At 38.9% G+C, this 23,366-nt stretch overlaps 1 protein-coding gene across 2 annotated transcripts in view; it reads right to left on the reverse strand.

Moving 5' to 3' along the window:
- Nucleotides 1–23,366, reverse strand: part of LOC113572676 (kelch-like protein 29) — a 65,675-nt gene that overhangs the window by 33,199 nt on the left and 9,110 nt on the right. Inside the window, exons 3-6 of one of the 2 annotated variants that reach the window (XM_035532992.1) lie at nt 17,795–17,855; nt 13,105–13,438; nt 5,407–5,554; nt 4,686–5,207 (exon numbers count right to left, since the gene is read on the reverse strand). In XM_035532992.1, the coding sequence (XP_035388885.1) occupies nt 4,686–5,207; nt 5,407–5,554; nt 13,105–13,438; nt 17,795–17,826 (1,036 nt within the window). In that variant the 5' untranslated portion in view covers nt 17,827–17,855. The remainder of the gene's footprint in view (nt 1–4,685; nt 5,208–5,406; nt 5,555–13,104; nt 13,439–17,794; nt 17,856–23,366) is intronic. The other variant, XM_027002441.2, reaches the window with a different exon arrangement.

Consider the following 23,366-nt stretch of genomic DNA (forward strand, 5'->3'; position numbering starts at 1 on the left):
AACTCTGGCCTTTCTGTTCTTGAGGCTTACCAGTGGTTTGAATCTTATAGTAAGCTGATGTCAAGCTCTCAGAGCTTGAAAATTAGGTTTTGATAAATCTTTGTCTACATCCTGGAACGTGTTCTTGTCCTGTTGATCAGTTTTTATTCATGATTGAAAGTATTTATCTGTCATCCATTTACCTGATCTTCTGTTCAGCTAGGTTGTTTTGGTATTGCTAAACTTAAAAGTATATTCTTGTATCTTAAGCATCAAACACTCTGATTCTGCAGCTTCATAAGGACCTGCTTTATTTGCACTGACACCCCTTTTGTTCCTCACTGAGTGACATCAACAAGACACCCAAGATAGAAAAGCCACATTTACAATCACCTCTGGGTCTATGCTAGCTCTCTTGGCATGAATGATGCAGTGACACATAGCTGTCCAAGAAACAACTAGTACCCCGAATGAGGTGAATGTATAACATTTACAGCATCTGGCAGACTCTCTTATCCTCAGTGACTGACAAATTGATCAAATTTCAGGATAGAAATATTGATCAGATTTGAGGGTAGCAATACAACAGGCTTTGATTTCTATATGGCTCACCCATTTTGCATCTGAAGCTCACAGAAATGTTTCCTGCATAATATGACACTGTCCAATTACTTACAGAGTGCCCTCTCTCTGCTACCTCTACCTCTCTCAGAGCTTTAGTGCCAGTGTCAGAATTTCCATTCTGTCAATTTCTAGGCCCCGTTTCCCATACCCAGATTAAGTCTAAATCTAGACTAAAAAGTGGGAATTCCGTAATGTCACTCCAATTTAGTCCAAAACTAGGTTCAATCCACGTCTGAGAAACTGACTCCAAAAGAATGATCCTGGGTGTAAATGTAATGTACAAGTAAATCCTGACTGTAAAGTGTAAATGCCAGACATGGCCTTATGGCTCTGCCTCTGTGCTCCCTGTTAACATTCTGACAAAGAGAGCCTGGGAAACAAGGTTAAAGCACAACTTCTCACAATCTGAGGAACCTCTCACAGCATTCCAAAGGCTGTATGATAATGGACTGATAACTGTTAAACTCCTAGGGGTGTTCACTCCTTGTGAGTAAATAATAAATAAATAAATTAATAATAATAATACAAAAATTCAAATTAAAATAACCTCTGCATGTTCCACAGGACTCTGAAAAGCCTTTCCAATGAGACTTGTGCAGGGGATTCATAGAGAATATTGAGTGGTGTCTTAGCAATATTTGTTGTGTGCTGCAAACACAGCACATATTGCTTTTCAGTATGTTAGCAAACCATAAAATATTGAACTTTAGAGGGGAGCATTCTGTAGTAGACCACCTCTCCTTTACTCTATATATGAATTAATTTATGCTAGGTAGGTAAAAGGAGTTGGTTAGTATTAAGTCATTTTCTGTCTTTGAACTAATCTACATAATTATCTTAAACATAAAATGTGGCGTTGTATTAGTCACATCAATGATATGTCTAGAGGCACTTCTCTGGAGTCTAACAAGAAAAAGGATGTGTGATGATCTGCATAAGACTTTCCTTCTTCATTTGACTTAGGCATTTGAGTAGCATGTCAGCTAATTATTTTCTCTTTAAGTGGGTCAGTGTTCTCTAGTGGTTGACCAATCATTAAATAGCTCTGGTTATTCTTCCTAGACCAAGAAGAAAGAACATTATGAGTGATCCAAAATGGCCAAACCTAACTCCTCAAGCAAGCACTTATTTTTATAGAATTGTTATCAAGTTGAAAGAGGTGAAATTGTAATTTAAGACAATACAAATAAAAAAGCCCTTTTTGCTCACATGAACCCACTGATTTGTATGTCTCAGGGGCATGACAGCATGTCCAATTAAATATATAACAGCAAAATGGCCATTTGACTGCAAACAAGATGAACATACAGCGAGTTGTCTCAGTGTAACCAGAGAGAATACTGATGTTTGTGATGTGTGTCCTTCTAGCACAAAAGCTCTCTGAACTGGAAACAATGGAAGCCCAGACATGAGATGAAACGTACTCCCCAGTGCTCTCACTGGTAGGACACACATGAGGATGAAGTCAGATTAAATGCATGTGAGCTCTGCCCACAAAGAGCCAAGAACACTCCCCCCCCCCCCCCCCCCCCCGAGTATTCTGAATTAGACAACCCCCCCTTAACCACAAAGTAGTGTCTATAGATAGCAAGGGAAATGCCCGAGGCCAGTACAAACTGTCCAAAAAGATTTGATGCTTATTGGCTCAACAATTTAATCTGTGTTTATTTTTCATATAATTTTTCCATTTGAAGCTTGAATTATATGGCACTATAAAAATATAAATATTTTCTTGGTAAATGCTGAACTTCAGTTGTTCAAATGGTAAGCAAGCAATCTTATATAAGCACGTTCATATTGTGCTTAAGAAAGTCTAAAACAAGTACATCATTAATGTTTTAAAAGCTTCTCCAGACTGCAGGCACTTGACCTGTTAAATTAATGAGAGCATGTGTATAATGTATGCTGCACCTCAAGGTAAAGCCAATGTCAAATCATAGTAATTTGCAGTTACACACTTCCCAAAACCGACTTTGACCCAAAAGGAAATGTTAAGAGTGAGAGAGAAGTCATTTAAATTAATTCACTGAATTAAAAGCTGCCTGATTATTTGAAGTGAGGCTGAAGAAATGACACAAAACCATCCCTTCTTTTCCTGCAAAAAACTAAATCAAACCCTCTGTGCTCTCCATTAGATGCTAATTGGACCACCAGTGCCTCAAATAGCCTGCCTTGTGCCTCACTCCTGACACTAGTTTCATGCCATCTACTGCGTGCCTTACCTCATCATAACAAAATCCTGATTATAGCCTTATAGTGAAACCAAATATCTTCTAGTCTTGTTCTTAATTCCAAAAAACCTAAACCTTTGAAGTTGATTTTTTTTTAATTACTACAACTTTGGTCCTAAAAAAAGGGAAAATATATGACATTTTATTAAAAATTATTTTAAAAGACAATGGCAATGAATCCTGTTTTTTAAGTTGCTAGTCCCCTGAGATGTGTATGAGGCATAGCTGACAGGACGACTAATCACTGATCACTGATCATTTCTCCTGTGGGGGAGGGGCAGTGTCACTAGCTGACTGATGTCTCTCTTGTTCTCTGAAGAGAGCCGGGATGAAGAGCTGAATCCTAATGGCCACTGCTACCAGAGTGGAGCAGACAGGCCCTGTTTAGAGTGACCCGCTATAAATATACGGCTCTGTTAATTCACTCCAGACTGGTCCTGTCAGAGGTAAGACTCGCTCATGCTAACATTCGGGTTATTATGAGCATACACGGAATGTTATTAATGAAGGCTGCACTCTACACTGAAGGGTAGCCTGGACAATCAGGCAAATTAATGAGCTATTCGCTCACTTTGTTTTAATCACAGCAAGCACGGTCGAGTAACCCCAACGGCCAAATGGCTTTACCGCTTCAAGCTAACATTTGAGAAGTGGTAGTACACTGTCATCATATAAATCATATCCCTTCTCTGATTTCAAAATGAACTTTACATGCATAACCTCTAAGTACAGGGTGTATAATTAAATATTTTGTCTTCAGTTAAGGGACTTGAACAACCCAGAGATCTTGTGAATGAACTTGAGCAGACTTTCAAAGGGTTAGAGATGATCTAGTGAATGGACTTTCTAGTCTCACTTACAGGCAGATAAAATGAGAGCAAAGCTGCTCTGACTGTCTTCACTTCCCTCCCTCTATAGAAGATTAATATTTCTACTGATGCAACATGACAAGCAATTTAAAGAAGAGGCAGCTGAACAGATTTTTTGCCTGTAGCTCAGCAGAATATCTAAAAGGTTTCACTGAGAGCAAAACCATTCACGAGGGCTGCCACAGTTTCCAATACTGATTACAAGACCAACTGCTTTCCATTTGGAATCTAAGACTGAGTATATGAAATACCTAAACACTGCAGAATGAAAGATAAGATGCAACTTGATTTCCTTCTCAGAGCTTCTTCGCCTTCTGCATAATACAAAGTATAAATAAAGTATCTTGAACCATATTTTAAATTTATTGAAAATATAGACCTACTGCTGATTGTTATTAAAGGGTCCCCCCATAAATGCATATATTTCTTTTCAATGTATATACCATTGCAGCAACAGCAGTCACAGTTTCACAGAATGAGATATAATAATAATATAATAATAATAATAATAATAATAATAATAATAATAATAATAATAATAATAATAATAATCATAATCATAATAATAAAATCACTCACCACCTTTAAAACTATGTTAGTTAGACAGATTATTAACAAATGCTCTGTAGACTAATCTTCTGACTTCATAAACCCATCACATCTGTACTGGCTGGGTGAAAAAAAGAAGATGTGGAAATGAAAAATAATCCACAGTGCATTTATCCACTTGGAGAAAGAGATGGATGAGAGCCTTTATTGAGGGCGATAGGCAGGAAAGTAATAAATGTGTTCGAGATCATCAGCTGCAAAGGCTGAGATAGTGATTTCTCTCTCTCTCTCTCTCTCTCTCTCTCTCTCTCTCTCTCTCTCTCTGTGGTATTTATGCCACTGCCACAAGTAAAAAATACATAACTTTATTCAAATAATAATAAAAATTAAATCTCAAATTGATTTAAGTAGGGAAAACTTCAAGATGCTTTACCTTTGGGGTGCCCAGGGTCTGTGAACTCATACTTCCCCATGCCGACAGTCCTAAGCATCTGCATGGCCTTGCTGGTCTCTGAGGGCGAAGTGGCAGCACTAGTGGGTGGCTGGACGGCTGCTTGTCCATTAGTTAGAGGAAAGTTGCTGGCCAGTGTGGTGGACACCACAGGGGGGGCCAGGTGCCCATTGCCCAGCACTGTGTGGACGGGGTGGGTTACCTGGCATACACCAGGCATTGGGGACATGGCAATGGGGGGCAAGCTGCTGACCCCCAGGGGCTGGTTCTGCACGCCAAGGACCATGCTAGCCAGTGGCTGTGCAGGAGGCTGTGGGAGCTGGTAGTGTGTGTGCAGGAGTGGATGAGGAGGGGGCACGGGGTTCTGAAGGGTAGGTGTCACACCCATTATGGGGGCCTGGACAGTCACTCCTTGGCTGTAGGCCGGGGCCTGGGGCATGCCGTAGGTGGGAGCTAGGACATTTGCCTGGCTGACCGAAGCCACTGCAGGAGGCCACAGAGGACCTGAGGAGAGGAGGCCATATTCTAAATATTTGCTTAATTATAGATCTTATGTCAAAGGCCTTCTGTTCAACAAGGTCCATAAAGCAAGTTATGTTGTGTGAATCTATCAGAAAGGTTCATGCTCATTAACCATTACTCATTTCCAAAATAAATTTCAGGCACTTCTTTCCACAACCCAAAATACATTGCCATTCTTTACCTGTAGTATCTTTCTCCCTCATTTGTTTGGTAGGGGGTTCATCTGTGTCCCAGGGGGTGGACTGGTTAATCGGTGTCTGGCCCCATCTGACACTGGGAGCTAGGACCGGGCCAGCAGTGTGGTTCTCTCCCCCTGTATGCACTGAGACCTGAACCAAATAAACAGAGTGTAAACATAGCAGCCTTAAATATCATGCACATCCCTATTTACACTCTATGTGTCATACACTTGTACATCATTTTGTTCTATTAATATTCCCTTCTATTCTGCTCTTTTTTATTATACCACTGTTCTAGGTTAGTGCTATCAATAATGCAGGAAAAATCAAGGTTGGCCTCCAGAAATTTGACTCAGTGAAAGACAGTGTGATCTATGTGGAGAACATTTTACTAATTAAATCTTATCTGCCTCATATTGATCACAACAGAGGCCTAGTGTGGAGGGAAAAAGTTGTTTCACAGTTGTTTAAAAGGATCTTATGACTTAACCACAAAACCACCAGTGAAAAATAGCATGTGATTTCACTGATTTATTATTATTATTATTATTATTATTATTCGTTACATTTGTATAGTGCCTTTCTTAGACTCAAGGACACTTTACTGACAGATATCAGCTTTAATCTTTTTTTTTTTTTAAACAAAAAACACACACCAGTGAGAAGTGGCAGCCCATTTTTGCACAGCCTACTCTACTGGAAAAGGCAGCCCCCTGGAGGACTGCACTGTGCAGGGGAAGGGGAGGAGGATCAGGACAGAGCACCATGATGACGATGCCGCTGAACGTGCTAACCACAAAGCCACCATTGCTGCCCTCTTTAATTTTATGTAGGTCAAACTCCTGTTTTTTTCTTAGTTGACTTACGTTACGTGAAAAGTAAAACAATAGGCAAATGGGATATGCATTTATATTTACAACATTTTTGACCAATCTGACCACAGTACCTTATCTTAAATATGGCTTTGTGTAACAGTTCCAGCAGGAACAGGCAAGAGGCAGAATGCAAAAGCAGGAGGTGGTTTATTAAGCAAGGGTAACAAAACACGGAGGGCAAAATAAACAGAGGCAAGGGGAAAACACTGAGGTAAAATAACACACAAACTGAGCAAATGAAAAGGCAAGGGCCACAGTATAGGGCATAAATGAGACACAATCGCAACCCTGACTTACCAAAATAACTGACAAACTAGAAGACAAAACCCAGGGCTTAAATAACTAGAACAATCAGGGATTAATCAGATGCAGGTAAACATAACAGGGACAACCAAAACACGGACTGGAACTGAGGAACAGACAAGGGGTGGAGAAAAGAAAACCAAGGAACAGAATAAGGAAGTACAGGAAAACAAAGACACGACAGGGAAATCAAGGAAACAGTGATGCCAGGCGGGTGGCCATTCATGATGCTTTCTGGCATCACTAATGTCTTCAATGTGAGCCTATCTGTGGCTTCCCTCACAAGTCCACTTTTTGCTCTAACACTGAGTTTTGAGGGACGGCCTTGTCTAGGCAATGCCTGGCTGGTGTGCTGCAGAATCTATTTCTTCACCATTGATCCCAGAGTGCTGACTGAGATACCCAAACACTTGGCTACATTATTTTTTAGCCTTTTCCTATTTTATGCATGTCCATTTGCCATAAATTACTGTTATTTACCAAATCTCTAATTTCCTTAGAAATATTCTTTGTCCTTTGTTTTGAAATAATTTCACAGGTAGAGGTCAGTTGTAAGGGTCACAATCCTCCCTCCCTGGTGTTGCGGTTCCCACGGTGATGCCTACTGTTTTGTTTTCTTCTTGTTTTTTTTCCATGCATTTCCTTGTTTTGGTTTCGGTGTTCTCTGTCCCCCTTGTTTAGTTCTCCTCCTGTTATTGGTTTCACCTATGTTTTGATATTTCCATATTAGTTTGTGTATTTAAGCCCTGTACTTTTTTTTTTTTTTTACTCATGTTGTTGGTTATTTTGTAGGTTTGGTGTTCTTAGCATGCAGTTTATGCTCTTCATTGCTCTTGTTTGTTAAATGTATGCCCTGCTCTTTGAGCAGTTTGAGTAAGTTTTCTAGTCTACCTCTCCAGTGTTCTGTGTTGCCTCATGTTTGGTTTATTTTCTTTGGTTTTGTTTGTACTCTTTTTTAGTTAATAAAGTTCTCGCCTCATACATAGATCCAGCCTTATCTCTGCATGACAGTAAGAAAGTAAGTCGTCATTGTGTCAACAACAAGCATCTTCCATGACACAGGGGTTGACAACTTATGCAAACAGCATTTTTAAGTAATTAATTTGTAACAGAATATGAAACCAATATCACTTTAAACTAATACATTTTCAGGGTCAGACTTTTAAAATAACATATGACACATGCTAAAATATTATTATCCAGATTAATTTGACTTTTAAGGGTGTTGTATACTATTGCAAGGTGCTATAGGCTATTCATGCTAAATTAAGTTACACAGTAGTGCATAGTAGTATTGCAACTTAGTGTCCTTATATCCCTGCCTATCTGCTGCATCTAAACAATAGTTTTTGCATTTAAATGAATATAATTCATCATCTAAAATTATAACCACAAAGGGGAAACATTCTCTTCCATCCTTAATGGGTAGATCTGGATGCTGAATATTAAGAGCTTTACATGTGAATCTTCACATTTACTTCTAGTTAAAATATTCTAGGGCTCAAAAATGCAGTTGTAAAGTAAATTCATAGACCAGTGAGATTAAACTGCTAAAAAGCTCACCCATTAATATGAGTGTTCCTTTCAAGGGACAGAAAAAAAGAGCACCTTCTTACCACCAGGTTAAAAACAGATCATTGGATTATTATCAATTTTGCATGTTGAGGAACACAGCAAGCATGTGTTAAAAATTATTCAGTAGCCACCAATTTTGGAAGGTTTTCCATACAAGATAAGAATGTCTCATGGGTATTTATTTTTGTAGTTATCAAAATGCATATGAGTAGATTTTATCAATCAAGCTCTTCCCATAAGACACTGCTTTGCATATCTAATTGAATTAAAAATGTATAACTGATGAGTTCCAAAGTTAATTGTTATTCAATATAAATCCTGGTGTTTGGGAATCTGTAGATTATTCTACATAGCATAGTTGCTAGTTGACAAGGAGTAGATAAATATTTCTTTGAGCTTGTACCCTATTCAGGACCAGTGCTGAATGAACTGTGATAAAAAAAAAATGGCATAAAAAAATGAAAAAATAAAATAAACTCGTAGTAGCAAAAACAAAGAAACATCTTTATTGAACCATTAAAATTTTCCTGGGTTAAGAAAACACTCTCATCTCACTATGCATTTTCTGCATAGGGACTGCTATCACATCCCCTTACAATACTGTAGAGAAACAAGTTTACTTTTTCATCATGAAATTATAGAAACAGCAATGAAGATTTCCCATTAATGTAGCCAGGTTTGGTTAGTGTTTCAAATGCTGTCTCTCAAAAATATTGTGCCAAGACTTCATAGCAACACTAATATTGATGACACCAAACTGTTAAAAGTTAGGGTTATAGGTTACAGCTACTTGAGTCTGCTCTGAGTGAAGCATGTTTGTCATTCATTACTAAAGACAAGCAAAGTTACAATTGCTTTTCTATTAGCATTTCCCTGATGTCTTATTACAATGTGAAACTAATTCCAATAACTCTACCATAAATACACACCATGGATGTGCAATTTCAAGCACTCAAGAAATAATCATGTAAGATTACTAGGTAGAACACTGGACTGGATTTTTCAAGCCTGTCAACAGGCAAATGCAAGTCATTTCCACTTGTGAGAATGTAAATGGGCATATTATTGAAAATGACCTCCTGTAGTTTTAATAAGCGATCAACATAAGAAACCAACCAGACTAATAAACAGAAGTAGACTTTAAATTCACTACTTGTTGGTTGAAGGAATAATCTATATTTCAGTTCAAGTATCCCTTTGCCTGCAGGACTGTCCCTGATAGCATTTTGTAATCTGGCAATTACAGAATGCATTGTATTTTGTTGTTCATCCTGACTGCTAAAAATAACTATTTTGTTTGTATGTGGATTATATTAGTAGAGATTTGGAAAACTTAATGCTAACAAATAAACACATATGTGCAAATATACAAGGATGTAATGCTTCACACTTTCAGGTTTGACAAAAAGATTTTTTATGTGTTGTTACTACAAATAGAATGATTCTACAATATTCTAATTGTACACATGGATCAGTCTGGCTCAGAAAAATACACATCTTGCTTGAAAACAAGCTGGCAAGAGACTGATCTCATAAAACAGTGCAGTTAAGCTACAAACAATACAAATCCTGAACTACCTCATAAAGCAGTGCAGTTAAGATACAAACAATACAAATCCTGAACTATCTCAGATAAAACCTTATATAGTATAAAAGACCCTCTGAAGAAAAAAAAAAACAAGAAGAATTTAAAATGTTTAAATTGTGCGGTTTCAAACAATTATTTCTAGATTTTGATACTATATTGAAATCGCACCTTACAATCAAACATAAATATATACATAATTTTTATTTTACAGATTGGAAGTGGGAGCATAACTCCTGCGGTGTTAGAGTAAACTATACTCAAAAACTGATTTGTTAATAATATTCTGATAATGATCAGATTTTATCTATGTCAATACTGTGAATAATGAAGGTCTGGGCCCTACAGTGTATATCCAGATCTGGTTTCCTTTTCCACCAACACAACATGCATATGCCACTGCTTGAACAGTATGTAAACAATCACAGCTTGCATTTCTTTGCATCTCCGCTCTGGTTGTGTACTGAGTCCCTCCCTCCTCCAGTTAAATAAGATGTCTCCATCTGAGGACATGGCTTGGCTCCACCCTCATAATCTGCCCAGCACTGGCCAGGCCCATCTGCCTCTCAGAAAGCCACGCTGTCATGCTTTTATTTGCTAGTCTCATCTCCACACTACCATAATGGAAATCACCCCCTTAGCCCCAACCCGGGCCACAGGGCCTTCAAGCAAACACAGATCCATCCTTTTGTCATGGCGAGGCCCATTTGAAGTGGGCTCCTGCAGCCAGAAGGGCTGGCTGGGCTGGGGAACCCCCTCCCTCCCCCTGGCTTAGTGGGGGTGTTTGGCCATTCAGTCCTCCGGTTCTCTGCTTCCTCTGCTGGCAGGTGGTCACTGTAAAAATGCACCTGATGCAGTGGCATTGTTCTTGGAAGAATTTCAGATTCATGCCATATTAAATTAATCTGTTTCTATTTTACACATATCTGGCACATGGCTTTTAGGGGTAAGAGCTCTGCAGAGATGTGAGAGACTCATGATGATTCATTGGTTACTGACAGAGTAACAGACAGATAGGTCCTCATTGGACTTTGTGTCAGTTGCTATTATCTCTCTTTAACCAAGTTTTAGCTGCTGCAGTAAATGTTCTCATTTTAGAAATTGCTGTTATTGCAATAACTCTTCTGAACTATTATGAGACAAAAATGGGATTATAAGCAATTTTAGTTACTTGCAAGATGATGTGAAAAGATTTTCTCACCAGTCTCTTGATTCTCCTCTCCATATTGCAAATCATTACCAAGTTCAAGACTGCTCATTTTGCATAATGCAATTTTACTGAAAGAGGAGAGCACTTTTATGACAAAATGAAACACTTTGCAGAGCTCAACAGCTGGAAGCCGGCAACCTGTAGATAAAGGCTAAAATACTTGATAAACTCTCCGGCATCTTGAGACTGGGTTAAAAATAAAAAAAGACAGCAATGATTAAGTGAAAAAATCAAATTGTAGCTCCATCTCTCACTCACTCTCTCTCTCTCACTCTCTCTCTCTCTCTCTCTCTCTCTCTCTCTCTCTCTCTTCTCTCTCTCTCTCTCTCTCTCTCTCTCTCTCTCTCTCTCTCTCTCTCTCTCTCTCTCTCTCTCTCTTATAGAGCAGGAATGATAATGCTCTTGCAGCATTTCTAAATCTAAATCTTGCAGCATTTCTAAATCTTTCCTAAATCAGTTGTGAATGGAAAAGTACTAGAGATGATTTAAAGAGTCTGTACACAAGAGTTGGAGTGAGGCAGAGATATTGATTGCCAACAGAGCCCATGTCAAAGAACTGGTTTCCACATTAGCATAAATAATAATGAGGGGCACATGTTTGAGCTTTGATTATGCTAATTAATGTGTCTGAATAGCCTATCCTGCATAAAAGCCATTACTGTAAAAGAAACAGTCAATTATATAATTAAAGAGGATAGTCAATTATTTAAAAAATAGCAAAAGTGAGCTACACTGAGTATAGTCATGGACTGAAATGGTTGCACATTGTGGTGGCATTTTTTGGGATCTTTTTTGCCACAAGAAAAGTAAAGATTTTATTTTCCAAGATGTTTAGTGTGCTTTATTTTTTTCTGGGGTGTGAGTATCTGGTTAATTTGTTAACTCTGAAAAATTACCAACTGACCTATGAGTGAATTTCTGCCAAATGAACTGTAGCATTTTAACCTCAATCTTAACAGTGCTAACAGTGCTAACAAAACATCATAGCACTAAAAAGCATCAATTTCATTTATCGTTGGAAGGTATAATCTTTCACAGTAATATTATGAGTACATATATCTCCTACCAACTAAAAATATTATTATGTCTTTTTGCTTTGAGGTCAGCTGTCACAATGAAATACAGTTTTAGAACCTGAGAGATAACTGAACAATATCTGTGCATTTGAGAATCAAATCAGACTCTCAAATGCACAGATTAGAATGGAGAAACAAGTAGACAAATACAGAAATAGAGTTGTTTAGAAAATCAACACTGATCATTTAACAACTGAAAATACATGCACTACAGTTCAACCTGCATTACCTGCATAAAACTCAAAATTAATGTAGTGAAAGATTCCAACAGATTAATAATCTCAAAACCAGAGATAGCATTTCTCACAAAGTCATTCATAGTGAATCCCACAAGCATATGGTCACCAAAACAGTCAACATCTCATACTTTGGATCAAATGTGCAAAAAATATGCTAAAGCTCTGCTGCAAGGAAATCCATACTATGCATAATGGAAGAGAATATATTGCATTAGAGCCCACAGCCTCCTACATCCAGAGGGCTGAAATCTGTGTGCCCACCCCTTTGCTATTTGAAACGACATGGAGATGTTTCTTCTTCACACTGATCAATAATCACAACTGCCATCTGTTATCAGGGATTGCTTGTGGAGATATGTGGAGGAAAATATAGTTGTATATGTTAGGGAAAGGTGATAGCTCCAGGCCTTCCATAATGAATAACAGAGAAATTGACCCCAATATCTGCTGCAACCTAATTTTTGCCCCTCTGTCTTGCAAGTACAGACAACAAACAAACACATGGGTATATTCCTCAACATTAGTATCACTTTTACAGGAGATATAGGGACGATAAAGACAAAATACACTAAACAGAGAAATGACTTAATTGAGACTTTGAGTGGCTCTTGTGTGAGTACCAAAACTTTAAATGTAATGCTTCCTACAACATGCATTAACATACATCTTTTTTTAGAACTGATGAAAACACCTCAGATACTGGATGGCCCCAGGCAGCACTAACACCCTGCACTTCTCATTTCGTAGCCTGAAGCTTTGCAGCACATCTCTGCTGGGTGCCCGACACGAGGCCAGGCAAACCCCAGGACTGCAGTGTGTGGGTGGAATCAGTCCTACCTTAGTGCTGGCAGTGGTGCAGGTGGGGGCTAAGCGCTTGCAGACCATCTCTGTACTGCAGGCGGTGGTCGCCCCGGTGACGGGGATGGGCAGGAGTGAAGGGATGATGGGCAGCGGCAGGAGGCCGGGACGATTGTTACTGCTGCTGCCAAGGCCCGAGGGGGCAGAGACAGTGGGGGTGGAGACAGAGCCACAGCCGTTGGACATGCCACAGCGTTCACGCCGCTCCCACGCAGGGCGGAAGTCACGTTCAAAGCGGTGGCCGTGCCTTGACATCTCCCGCCCCAAAGGCAACAACAGCAGCCTCTTCTGCTCAGGGGCAGCTGGGCAAGACCTGGCAAAACAACAACAAGCACCACTCAGGAACTGAGGCACAGGATGCTATATCAGAGCATATCTGACCAGTGGCATGGCTACCGACAGAATGAGAAATAAATGCATTTTTCTGGATACACAAAGCTTGAATAGTATAAAATAGTATAAATCAAAAGAACCTCCAGCTGTTATGTTCAAAGATTTAAAATAACAACACACACACACACACACACACACACACACACTGTTACGATATACACTGGTATCTCTTGGACTTAATAGAACCTGGAATACATAGAAAAATAAAAAATGCAACATTTGCTTTGCAGTTATGAGTGAATGATTTAGTGCATATGCCAAGTGACTGACAAATAAAGATATGATAAATGCATTTAATGTTAATAATTTTTGGCTTTGTAAAAGTGTCAGGCAGCAAGCAGTAACGCATTTGTACATTTTTTGCAGTGGAAATAAACAATTCAGATTGTAAATATTGCTCTTGCAAATATTACTCTGTGATTGTACACAAAAACAGTAATTTTACTGAATTACTGGCAGTTACTGTTTCTCTCCAGGATATCTCAGAAAAACATTCAGGCATAATTTCATTTTTAGTTCTGTTGAACTATGCATCCATGTGGGGAACAAAAATGATAATGTGTAACATATAGTATTACATTAATGCATTTGGATTGAAATGTATACTTCTGTGCAGAGCATTCATTTGTTATTATGATATTTAAAAAATAAATAAAAATATGTGATTGCCTAGATCTGACTGATTTGACGCAAGTGGCATGAAATTATATACGCTAACTCTAGATTAACCCCGTATGAATAAATGAAAACATGTTTAGCACATGATATCTTTACCTGTGAGTGACACTTAACCTATGGCTGCTAAGGGGAAAAAATCCAGTTTATCCCCAACCAGCTGAGCCGTTTTTGTTGTTTTTTTCCCCCTCCCTCCATCAGGACCTATAGTACGATGACTGAGTGGAGCTGAGATGATGGACAATCAGTTGTAACAGTAGCAGCTCCAGCAGCAGTGTAGTGCAATCAACAGCACTCAGATAACAAGCCTGTCCTCCCTGCAGGAGCACCATGGACCAGGCCTAATTGCCCAAGACCTCTGCAATCCTGCCAAGGGCATGTCAGATACATTGCTTCTTTTTAGGTGAAAAGAGAAAAAAAAAAGGAACATCACAAAAACACTTTGCTTTTAAGCATTTAATACAGGTGATCATCAACAAAAGATAAAAATAAATGTCTGAAATGAGCATTGCTACAATATTATTGGTATGCTCAGAATACATTCTTACCATAACTAGAATGCTGTCAGTACTGATGTTCACCACTCCTTTTAGAAATATAATTATCTCTGTTTTCAGACCTATGGGTACTAATTTAATCAATTATCCTGTCTGAAAGCACATAAATGAATACAGAGTATGTTCATATCTAGATATTTACCAGGCATTTCTCATAAAATATATAAATCTTAATGAGATATGATTTGTGCAGAAAACAGATATTTCTAAAGTGAAAATATCTAGATAAACTTGCATAGTTGAATAGTATGTCATTTAGTTACTTATTTTCCATCTCTCACTTTCTCCTCACACAATCACACCCTCACACTCACACTCTCACACAGACACACAGTTGTACACAGGCACACACGCAAGCACACACACACACACACACACACACACACACACACACACACACACTTCAAGAAGCAGTAAGAATGGGAATGGGACTTTTTTATTTTTAGATCCACTTCATAGTCAAGTATAATTCATGAATTAATGCATCACAAAATGCTCAACAGGTTCCTATACAGCTCAGTTTTTCAAAGTAAAGCTGTGACAACATCTGATAGCCACATTAGCCTCAGATTAGTTTCAATATAAAAGGATATATTCAAATAAAAGGATAGAAATCAAAGTGCATTGTCTGCACATCTCTCAGAAAGCTCTAAATGTTAAAAGAATCATTTAAAAGACAAAACTAATATTCGAGTCAGACTGGATTACAGAGTAGTTCACTGATCCCTGTCAAAGCAGCACCTAAGGATGTGCCTAAGGATGTCGGTGGACACTATAAATCCTACAAGTACACAAAGATGCGAGTCACAGATGAGAGATTAATAAAACTTGAAAGTAACTTCTCTACACCACACAAAATGTGCAACACATTGTTTAATTCCTATTCATAAAGTCACAATGGAGATAATTAGTGCACCAATGTCAACTTACTGCTGCAGTAAACTCAACTTTGCCCAAGGTGAAAGCTAATCAAAACATGTTGAACAATTAGCCATAACATTAAAACCACCTGTCTAATACTGTATAGGTTCCCCTTGCAGATCCAGCTTGAAGGACAGCATTGCGACATGGCCTAAGGTTAGAGAAGTGGGCTTGTGACTGCAAGTTTTCTGGTTTGATCCCATAGACTTGCAGGAAAATTGGGGGTGAACTATGAGGGAATAGTGCTTTCTCCTCCCACAATATTCATGGTTGAAGTGCCCTCATGCAGGCAACCTAACCCCTAACTGCTTCCTAGGTGCTGTGGCTGGTGGGATCCCATTGCTTCAGGTAGGTAGGTAGGTAGGGGTGGGTGTGGGTGTGGGTGTGGGTGTGTGTGTGTGTGTGTGTGTGTGTGTGTGTGTTCACTGCCATGGATGGGTAAAATGTAGAGACTCAATTTCCCCATGGGAATTAATAAAGTACCTCTTCTTCTTCTTGTGCTGCCAAAACAGCTCTGACCCACTGAGGCCTAGACTCAGACCTCTGAAGGTGGTATTTGGCAGCACAATGTTAGCAGCATATCCTTCTTTAAGTCCGGTATGTTGCAAGGTGGTGCTTCGATGGATCAGATTTTTTATGATATGTAGCAGTATTATGCTTCCTGACAAACTGACAAATTAAAAGTCAGTTACAATTAATGGGGCACCACCCTGATTAAGGGAAAACTGAGTAGATTTTAATGCAGTCTCAATTAAAAGCTTCAAGCTGCAAATCATTGATCTACCAAAAATTAGAAATACCACCCATGAATCACAAACGTTACATGGAATTTTAATGAAATGTGTATTGACTAATCAACAATAACAGTAAATTGTGCATTAAATTATAGGAACAGGACCATATATATCAAATTCTCAAAACTACCAGAGAGAAAAAAAAAGAAAATATTTATGGTCATCTCCTGAGATGGGCTATAAGGAAACAAAACAAAATTTTAAAGAGTATCATAAAGCAGTGTATGATAAACAAACAAACCATTTTTAAAAAACAATCTATAGGAACAAGAATAGCGAATGAATGGGAACCAATTACTCAGGCAGATTGCAAGGGAATTAGGTAATCAACGGCATCAACTTTGCATATGGAGTTATTATGCCTTTTTTTGATCGTTGAGTCCTCAAATTTGAATTTGTTGTCCATGTTTAGACTGGGCCAAAGCTGGATTGCACTTGCTGGCTATGCCCAAGGTTTAGTGTGGAGGCTCGGAATTACACCGCAAAGACCCGGCTCTTGGTGGATCTTCTAGGAGAGTAGAGATCTTCCTGCCTGCTCCAAAGCTGGTGCCTTTTGGGACTGCTGTGACTGCATCAATTTCATAGTGAAACTCCTGAGATGAGGTATGTTCGAAGTCAGAAACCAGAACATTTCTATAATTCTCAAACTACCTATATTCTAACCCAGTAATCTGGCCCTTGTCAAACTCTTTCAGATCTTTACTCTTGCCCATTTTTCCTGCTTCCAAGAACTTGCTGCCTAACATATCCCAGCCCTTGACAGGTGCCACTGTAACGAGATAATCAATGTTATTCACTTTGCTTGTCAGTGATTTTAATGTTATGGTTGATCGGTGTAAATTAGGCTATATATATTAAAGACCCAAACCAAGTGACAGATGACTGACTAACACCAGTTGTGAGACCAGCTGAAAACTGCCAGCTGCATTGTAAGGTAACAAATATGTAGCCTAACTCTCACCAAAATTGGAAATGCATGCTTGCATTGAGATGATGACTTCATGGCAGAGCAGGTTCTCTCCTTAGTCTATATCTGTTTATAATTTCTTCCTCTGTAAAGTTGCATTTCTTATGGCAAACATTTGTGACATTCTGAGATCCTTCTCAAGCAAGTCACCTTCCACTTTGTGCAGGCTACTCCTACTACTGCAGTTTCAAAGTTTGCTATCGTGTACACTCCAAACATACCAAAATGTGCCTTTTAAATTAATTTGTCAATTATCTAAATGGGTACATGTGCAGAACTTTGTTAGTGACTTGCATGTGTGACCGAGCATTGTTACAGAAAAGATCATCCAGTCCACATCGATTTCTTAACAAGAAAATTACCATCGGACAGGTTGAAGTGGTATTTTGCACATAGCTGTGTTCCATTATGAATCATTAACATCTGCAAACGAGAACAAAAAGCAGATAGCAGTATATATCACTCAAACAGTAAAATATACCAATAATCCACATTTATGAATGAGGAAATGTTACTGTGGCACTATTTGTTGTTAACACAAAGTTAAATGTGGTGATATATTTTATGAATTTGTGAGTAGTAGGTAAATGCTGTAAGCTGTATGATGGTACATGGATTGTCCAGAAAATAATAACATGACACACAAAGATAAAACCTAGATGTAAAAATTAATGGCAGAAGCTGTTGGTGACACAAACCACCCCTCCACCTCCACCCCTGGGATTCCTTACTGCGGTCTCCATGGAGTTTTTCCTTTCAGCAATGGCAGTTGGGTTCCTCCTTACTATGGTGTTTATGGGGCACATCCTTACTGCAGCGTCCATGAGATTTTTCCTTACCATAGTGTTTATGGGGTTCTTCCTTCCCATGGTGTCTATGGGGTTCTTCCTTACTGCAGTGTCCATGGGGTTTTTCTACTAGTTTTACCTTTAAGTGATGCTGTGCAGGATTTATCTGACATGGACTGATCCTGCAGCACAGATTGATCCTGCCACATGGCAAACAGCAGCAGAGAGAAATGGTGAAGAGGAGGGGGCATTCCTTTCTAATAAGGCAAGTCCCTAATAAGGCAAGACAAGTAAATGAAGAAGGAGAAAAGGTCTTGCAAATGACTATAATTACATGATCTCCTGTTTCCACACCAAATAGTCTGCTGGTTATTGATTCCTTCACCTGCAGTTGGACTGATTATATTTACCTAGGCCAAGTGAATACTAGCCTCTGGTAGGCCACAGGAAGCACACTACCCACAAGAGCTGCTGATAACTTGAGCTCATTGACTACTATACATACAACTAAATATCCAGTCTGTTATTGTCTGAAGATTTGTGACCAAAAAAAAAAAAAAAAAAAAAGAAAGTCAAGTGTCAGTATGTAATGTTTTTGCATGAGTGCACAAACATTGGTGCATGTCATCTGCACATTATCACAGTTCTTCAATAAATTTTTATTTCTGGTATTGTTTATTTTCCATTCTGAATTGAAATTAAGGATGGCCCAATGTAAAAAGGTGTTATAGGACACAAAATTACTATTCTTAGTTGGTAAAGACATTTTTCTTAAAAACGGCATATGTGTGGATAGCACATTATATTCATATATAAGCTAAAGGCTCCTATACTACTTTGAAGATTATGTTGTACTTTCTGTTTTTTATGACCCGAGATACCAAAACCTCCTTTCTTCAGGTGTCCTGGCACAGAGAAATCTATGAGCCAACAATAGCAGTGTGCTGCCAACTGCAAAGGAGCAGCTATAGTACTGTATGGCATACACAGACTCAGAAGGATACAAGGATATAGGCCCAGCTCTCTATCAGCCACACTAAGTTTATAGATGCTAGGCTCATAGCTAAAACAGGCAGCACACCACATGAAATTTGTCTATTATACTTTGATCTTTGTGCCAAAAAGGTGGAAAAAACATAGCAAGTAATCCCAGAGGCTACTTTTAGCTTCCTCTCCAAGAGGAGGTGATAATGGCTTATTGTCTGCACCAGCAAACAAAGCACACTCTGCCAAACATTCACTTTATTACCAAGATTTTATGTGCCTCCAGTGCTCCTCATGGGCCAATTAATTTATTCAAACACTCAGGACAAGATCCAACTGTAGGTGATTGATAGCACATCACTTGGGCATGCATTCACACCCTCCCCCTTCCCAAAAAATGAATAAAGAAGAAAAAGGCTATTAGTTTTATATGCTCCATAATAACCTGACCCATAACTGACCCCAGAATTCATTAAAATTAAAAGGAAATTGATGCAGAATTAAAATCCAGTTGTCAGAAATGAAACACTTGGACATGCTCAAACATCTCACACAAATTCTGAAGAACAGGGCATCTGTTCAAACATCTCATTACAATTAAGGAGACTGCATGCAATATCCACCAAGTGAGCTGCAGGAATTACCCATTTTATTTTTGCTTATCTGATGCCATAGGCCATCTCCAAACAAACTACCCGCACCTCACTTTTGTTGGCCCGTCCTCAAGCAATCTCACCAAGCAAAAACTGTTTCCACTCATTTGAAGTGTATTGAGAGAGTTATGTTCACTGCAGTCGGTCTCTAGAGCTAGGTCCACTCTAAACGGCCAGGAAACAGAAATGCAAAGGAAAGCTCTTTGGAGTGAGCCAGCAGCAGTGTTTCGGCAAGCAGAAGGGGGGAAAAAAGTAATCATCAAAGAAGGCAGTTTTGTCTGTCAGTATGCAGGATATAAAAAGATAAAACAAAAAGAATCTGCATGAGCAGAAATCAAACAGATCATGCGGTTGGAAGTTTGAACTCCTGGTGGAAATGATGTTCAAAATGAGTGAGCATTTTTGACTCCAGAAGAAGGAAAACAAACCGAAAATATAGTCGTCAGTGGTAAGAGCCTTTCCTGGACTCCATGTCTTGCTTCTTAGTTCAGTATAAAGCAGCTCACCAGACTGAGTTTGAATGGTAGCCCCACTGCATAACACTATTCTGCTTAAGCAACACACTCAACTTTATCAATACTGTACTTCTTTCTATCTTTTGCTATGCTCCACTAGTAATGCACAATGCCACAAAGCTGAAAGCATCAGCATGCTCCCTGAAGACCCAAGAAACATGCCTGCTGCACTTACTAACCGTAGCTTTCACAGGCTGCAGAGCAGGCCTTCTGAGCTTTATGGGTTTTTTCCATTTCACATTACATGGTGGAATCCAAAAACTTACATTTGAGCCAGATCAGAGCATCCAGTGCAAAGCTCAGGGACCTCCAGCCAGTCTACTTTATTCTAACTACCAACACGCCTGAGCTGGGTAATAAGCACTCTCTTGCACTCAGATACCTGGCTAAAATATCTCAGTCACAACATCTGAGGAAACTTTGGATCCTTGGAAACCTTGACCAGAAAATTTCACCTCTTGCTCTGGCTCTTCATCACAACATACAGAAAACATACAGCTTTCTTATCTATTTTTAGAGATGACTAAGTTGGGGTCATGACTGCCAAGCTTATACACCATACCTAAACACATTATAAGGATGAAAGTTTTCTGTCTTTTTTTTTTTTGCACCTGAAAATTAAACCTCAAATTCTATTACAAAAAATAAACATTTGACTAATATGAGGTAAGACTTGTCAGAACATATTTTATTCTTTCAACCACCTCTGCTCCACCTGAGGAGATGCCACACAGAGACAGGCCAATGATTTCAAACCCAGACACATACACACACATAGATAGTTCAATGATGTTTCAAATGCATATAACAAATCTTTGTAGTACTTGAAAACCTTGGGTGCTGGTGTGAAAACCTGACTTGACTTAAATGAATGTACACTACTAAATATTTCAGAGGAAAGTTTTCATTGGAATCTGTGAAGAATGCTCAGAGTATAAGTGTGCAAAAAATTAAATATGCACTTGCACAGAAGGTTTCATTATAATCATCATTTAAATTCTGCTTGACAAAATGTGGAATCTACCAAATGACAATGAACATATATAATAGTTAATTTTAGTGGCAAACTGAATGTAAAGCGTCTCTTTCCAATTCTCACAAAATCAAACATGAATGAAAAAAATATACTGGGACACAATGACAAAGGATTTTACAGACTGAGGGAGAAATCCAAGAGGCTTCTCTTTTTAAAGCTATTTTAAGCACATTACATCACAGTGAAAATTCAGTGGCTGCTTGCTTCATGCAAACTGTAGTGCAGAACAGGCTTGTGAGTCTCTTAATTCTCTAAACTGGCAAAACCTCATGCCCCAGAGGAACACTCATTAAGCAAGTTAAGGCTCTACATTTGACAAAAAATTCATAATTCACATGTTAGCACCAGAACAAAGATTAAAAAACAAACACAATAATTTCCAATATCTACATATTAAAGCAATGGCCAATTTAGAATGCAAAATTGAAAATGATGAAATACAAACATTAATTTGAAATGTTCAACAATATATTAAAAAAATGTTAAATTCTCCCTTAGCTTTTTATTTCATCATATATTAATCATGGGGGTTGGAAATGTTCATATACTCAACTCTTCAACCCCAATAAGTCATCAGACAGATACCCAACAGTAGACCTCTGGTAAATGTACAATTCCATGAGAAATAACTCATTTGTTACAAAACTAGAAAGCAAATACAGAAAAAGTCAGGGGGTGGGGCTGTTGGGGGCGTAGAGGGGGTGGAGAGGGGAAAATAAAAGCAAACTTGGCTCCCCAGCAGACAGCAGCTATAGAGTCAGCAACACCTGTCTAGCTGGGTGCCCAGTAAAGCCTTATTATCACAGTGTCAGCTTTAATCAACATCCTACTCAGCACAGAGATTCTGCTGCGAGGCTGCAGCAATGAGAGCCTACATGCAGGAATGTAGTGCACTCATCGGGCTTATGGCCACCTACTAGAGCAGCAGCAGAATGAACTTAAAAAAACTAACATAACAATGAATTCCAATGTTCTTTAAACATCAAGATGAAATGTGAATGTTGTAAATGTTCAGTTCAAAGATATAGAATCACTAAGATGATCATTCACATCGTGCAATGCGTCATTTTTTTTAAAGAACTTACAGCATTTAACAGATATGCTCTTATCCAGAAAGACATACAAAGTGCTTTAGGTGTCTTAGCTATCCTTAGCTAGCACAAATTAAGAGTCCAAAAATACACTTAACTGGTAGAATGTTGGTAGTAGGTCTTATGCATTGACTGCTGAAGAATCAATCACTGTCAGTGATTGGAGTTGCCAGTAGATCATGCAAGTGTAATAAATCCTTGGCCAGGGTCACTGCTGATGATTTACATGGGATGCATGCTGATGAATGCAAACTGATCAGCGAGCTCATAAAACCATGAGCTCCAATCTGATTGTGGGTACAGGAATACAAAGGCACATCTCTGCTGGCCACTGTTGCACCTGAGTATTGCCTGGGAGGCTTACAGTGCCTAGGTACTGCCTGAGAGGTTTACAATGCCTGGGCACTGCCTGGGAGGCTCACATTGCCTGGGCACTGGCTGTGTCCCAGAAACAAATAAAAACTAAACTCTGTAGATAAATTTCAAGTTTGGCAACATAAATCAATCATTGTTGATTTATTGGTTGGCCTCTAACTCTCCGCCCCCCCCCCTCGCCCCGGCCAGGGCAGGTACAATGACCGTGGTCACAGGTACCAAACCATGGTCACAGGAAATGCTATTTTAAACCATTTATTCACGGTGCAGGGTTTTTTATTTCCAGTTCTACTTGAACCCTGAAGCGAGAAGATGAGATTATAGGCATAAGATAAAGCATAGCTGCTGGGATTTACACAAACAGCCTAAACGCTGAATGACACCAAGTGATGAACCTTCTAATACTGAAAACTAATACCTGTAGGCAAAAGGTATTTCCAGAATTATGCCATGTTCAAACACCTCCACTGTCTGAGGGCTTTGTATGTGACT

The sequence above is a fragment of the Electrophorus electricus genome, chromosome 13 (genome assembly GCF_013358815.1).
Source record: "Electrophorus electricus isolate fEleEle1 chromosome 13, fEleEle1.pri, whole genome shotgun sequence".
Lineage (NCBI taxonomy): Eukaryota > Metazoa > Chordata > Actinopteri > Gymnotiformes > Gymnotidae > Electrophorus > Electrophorus electricus.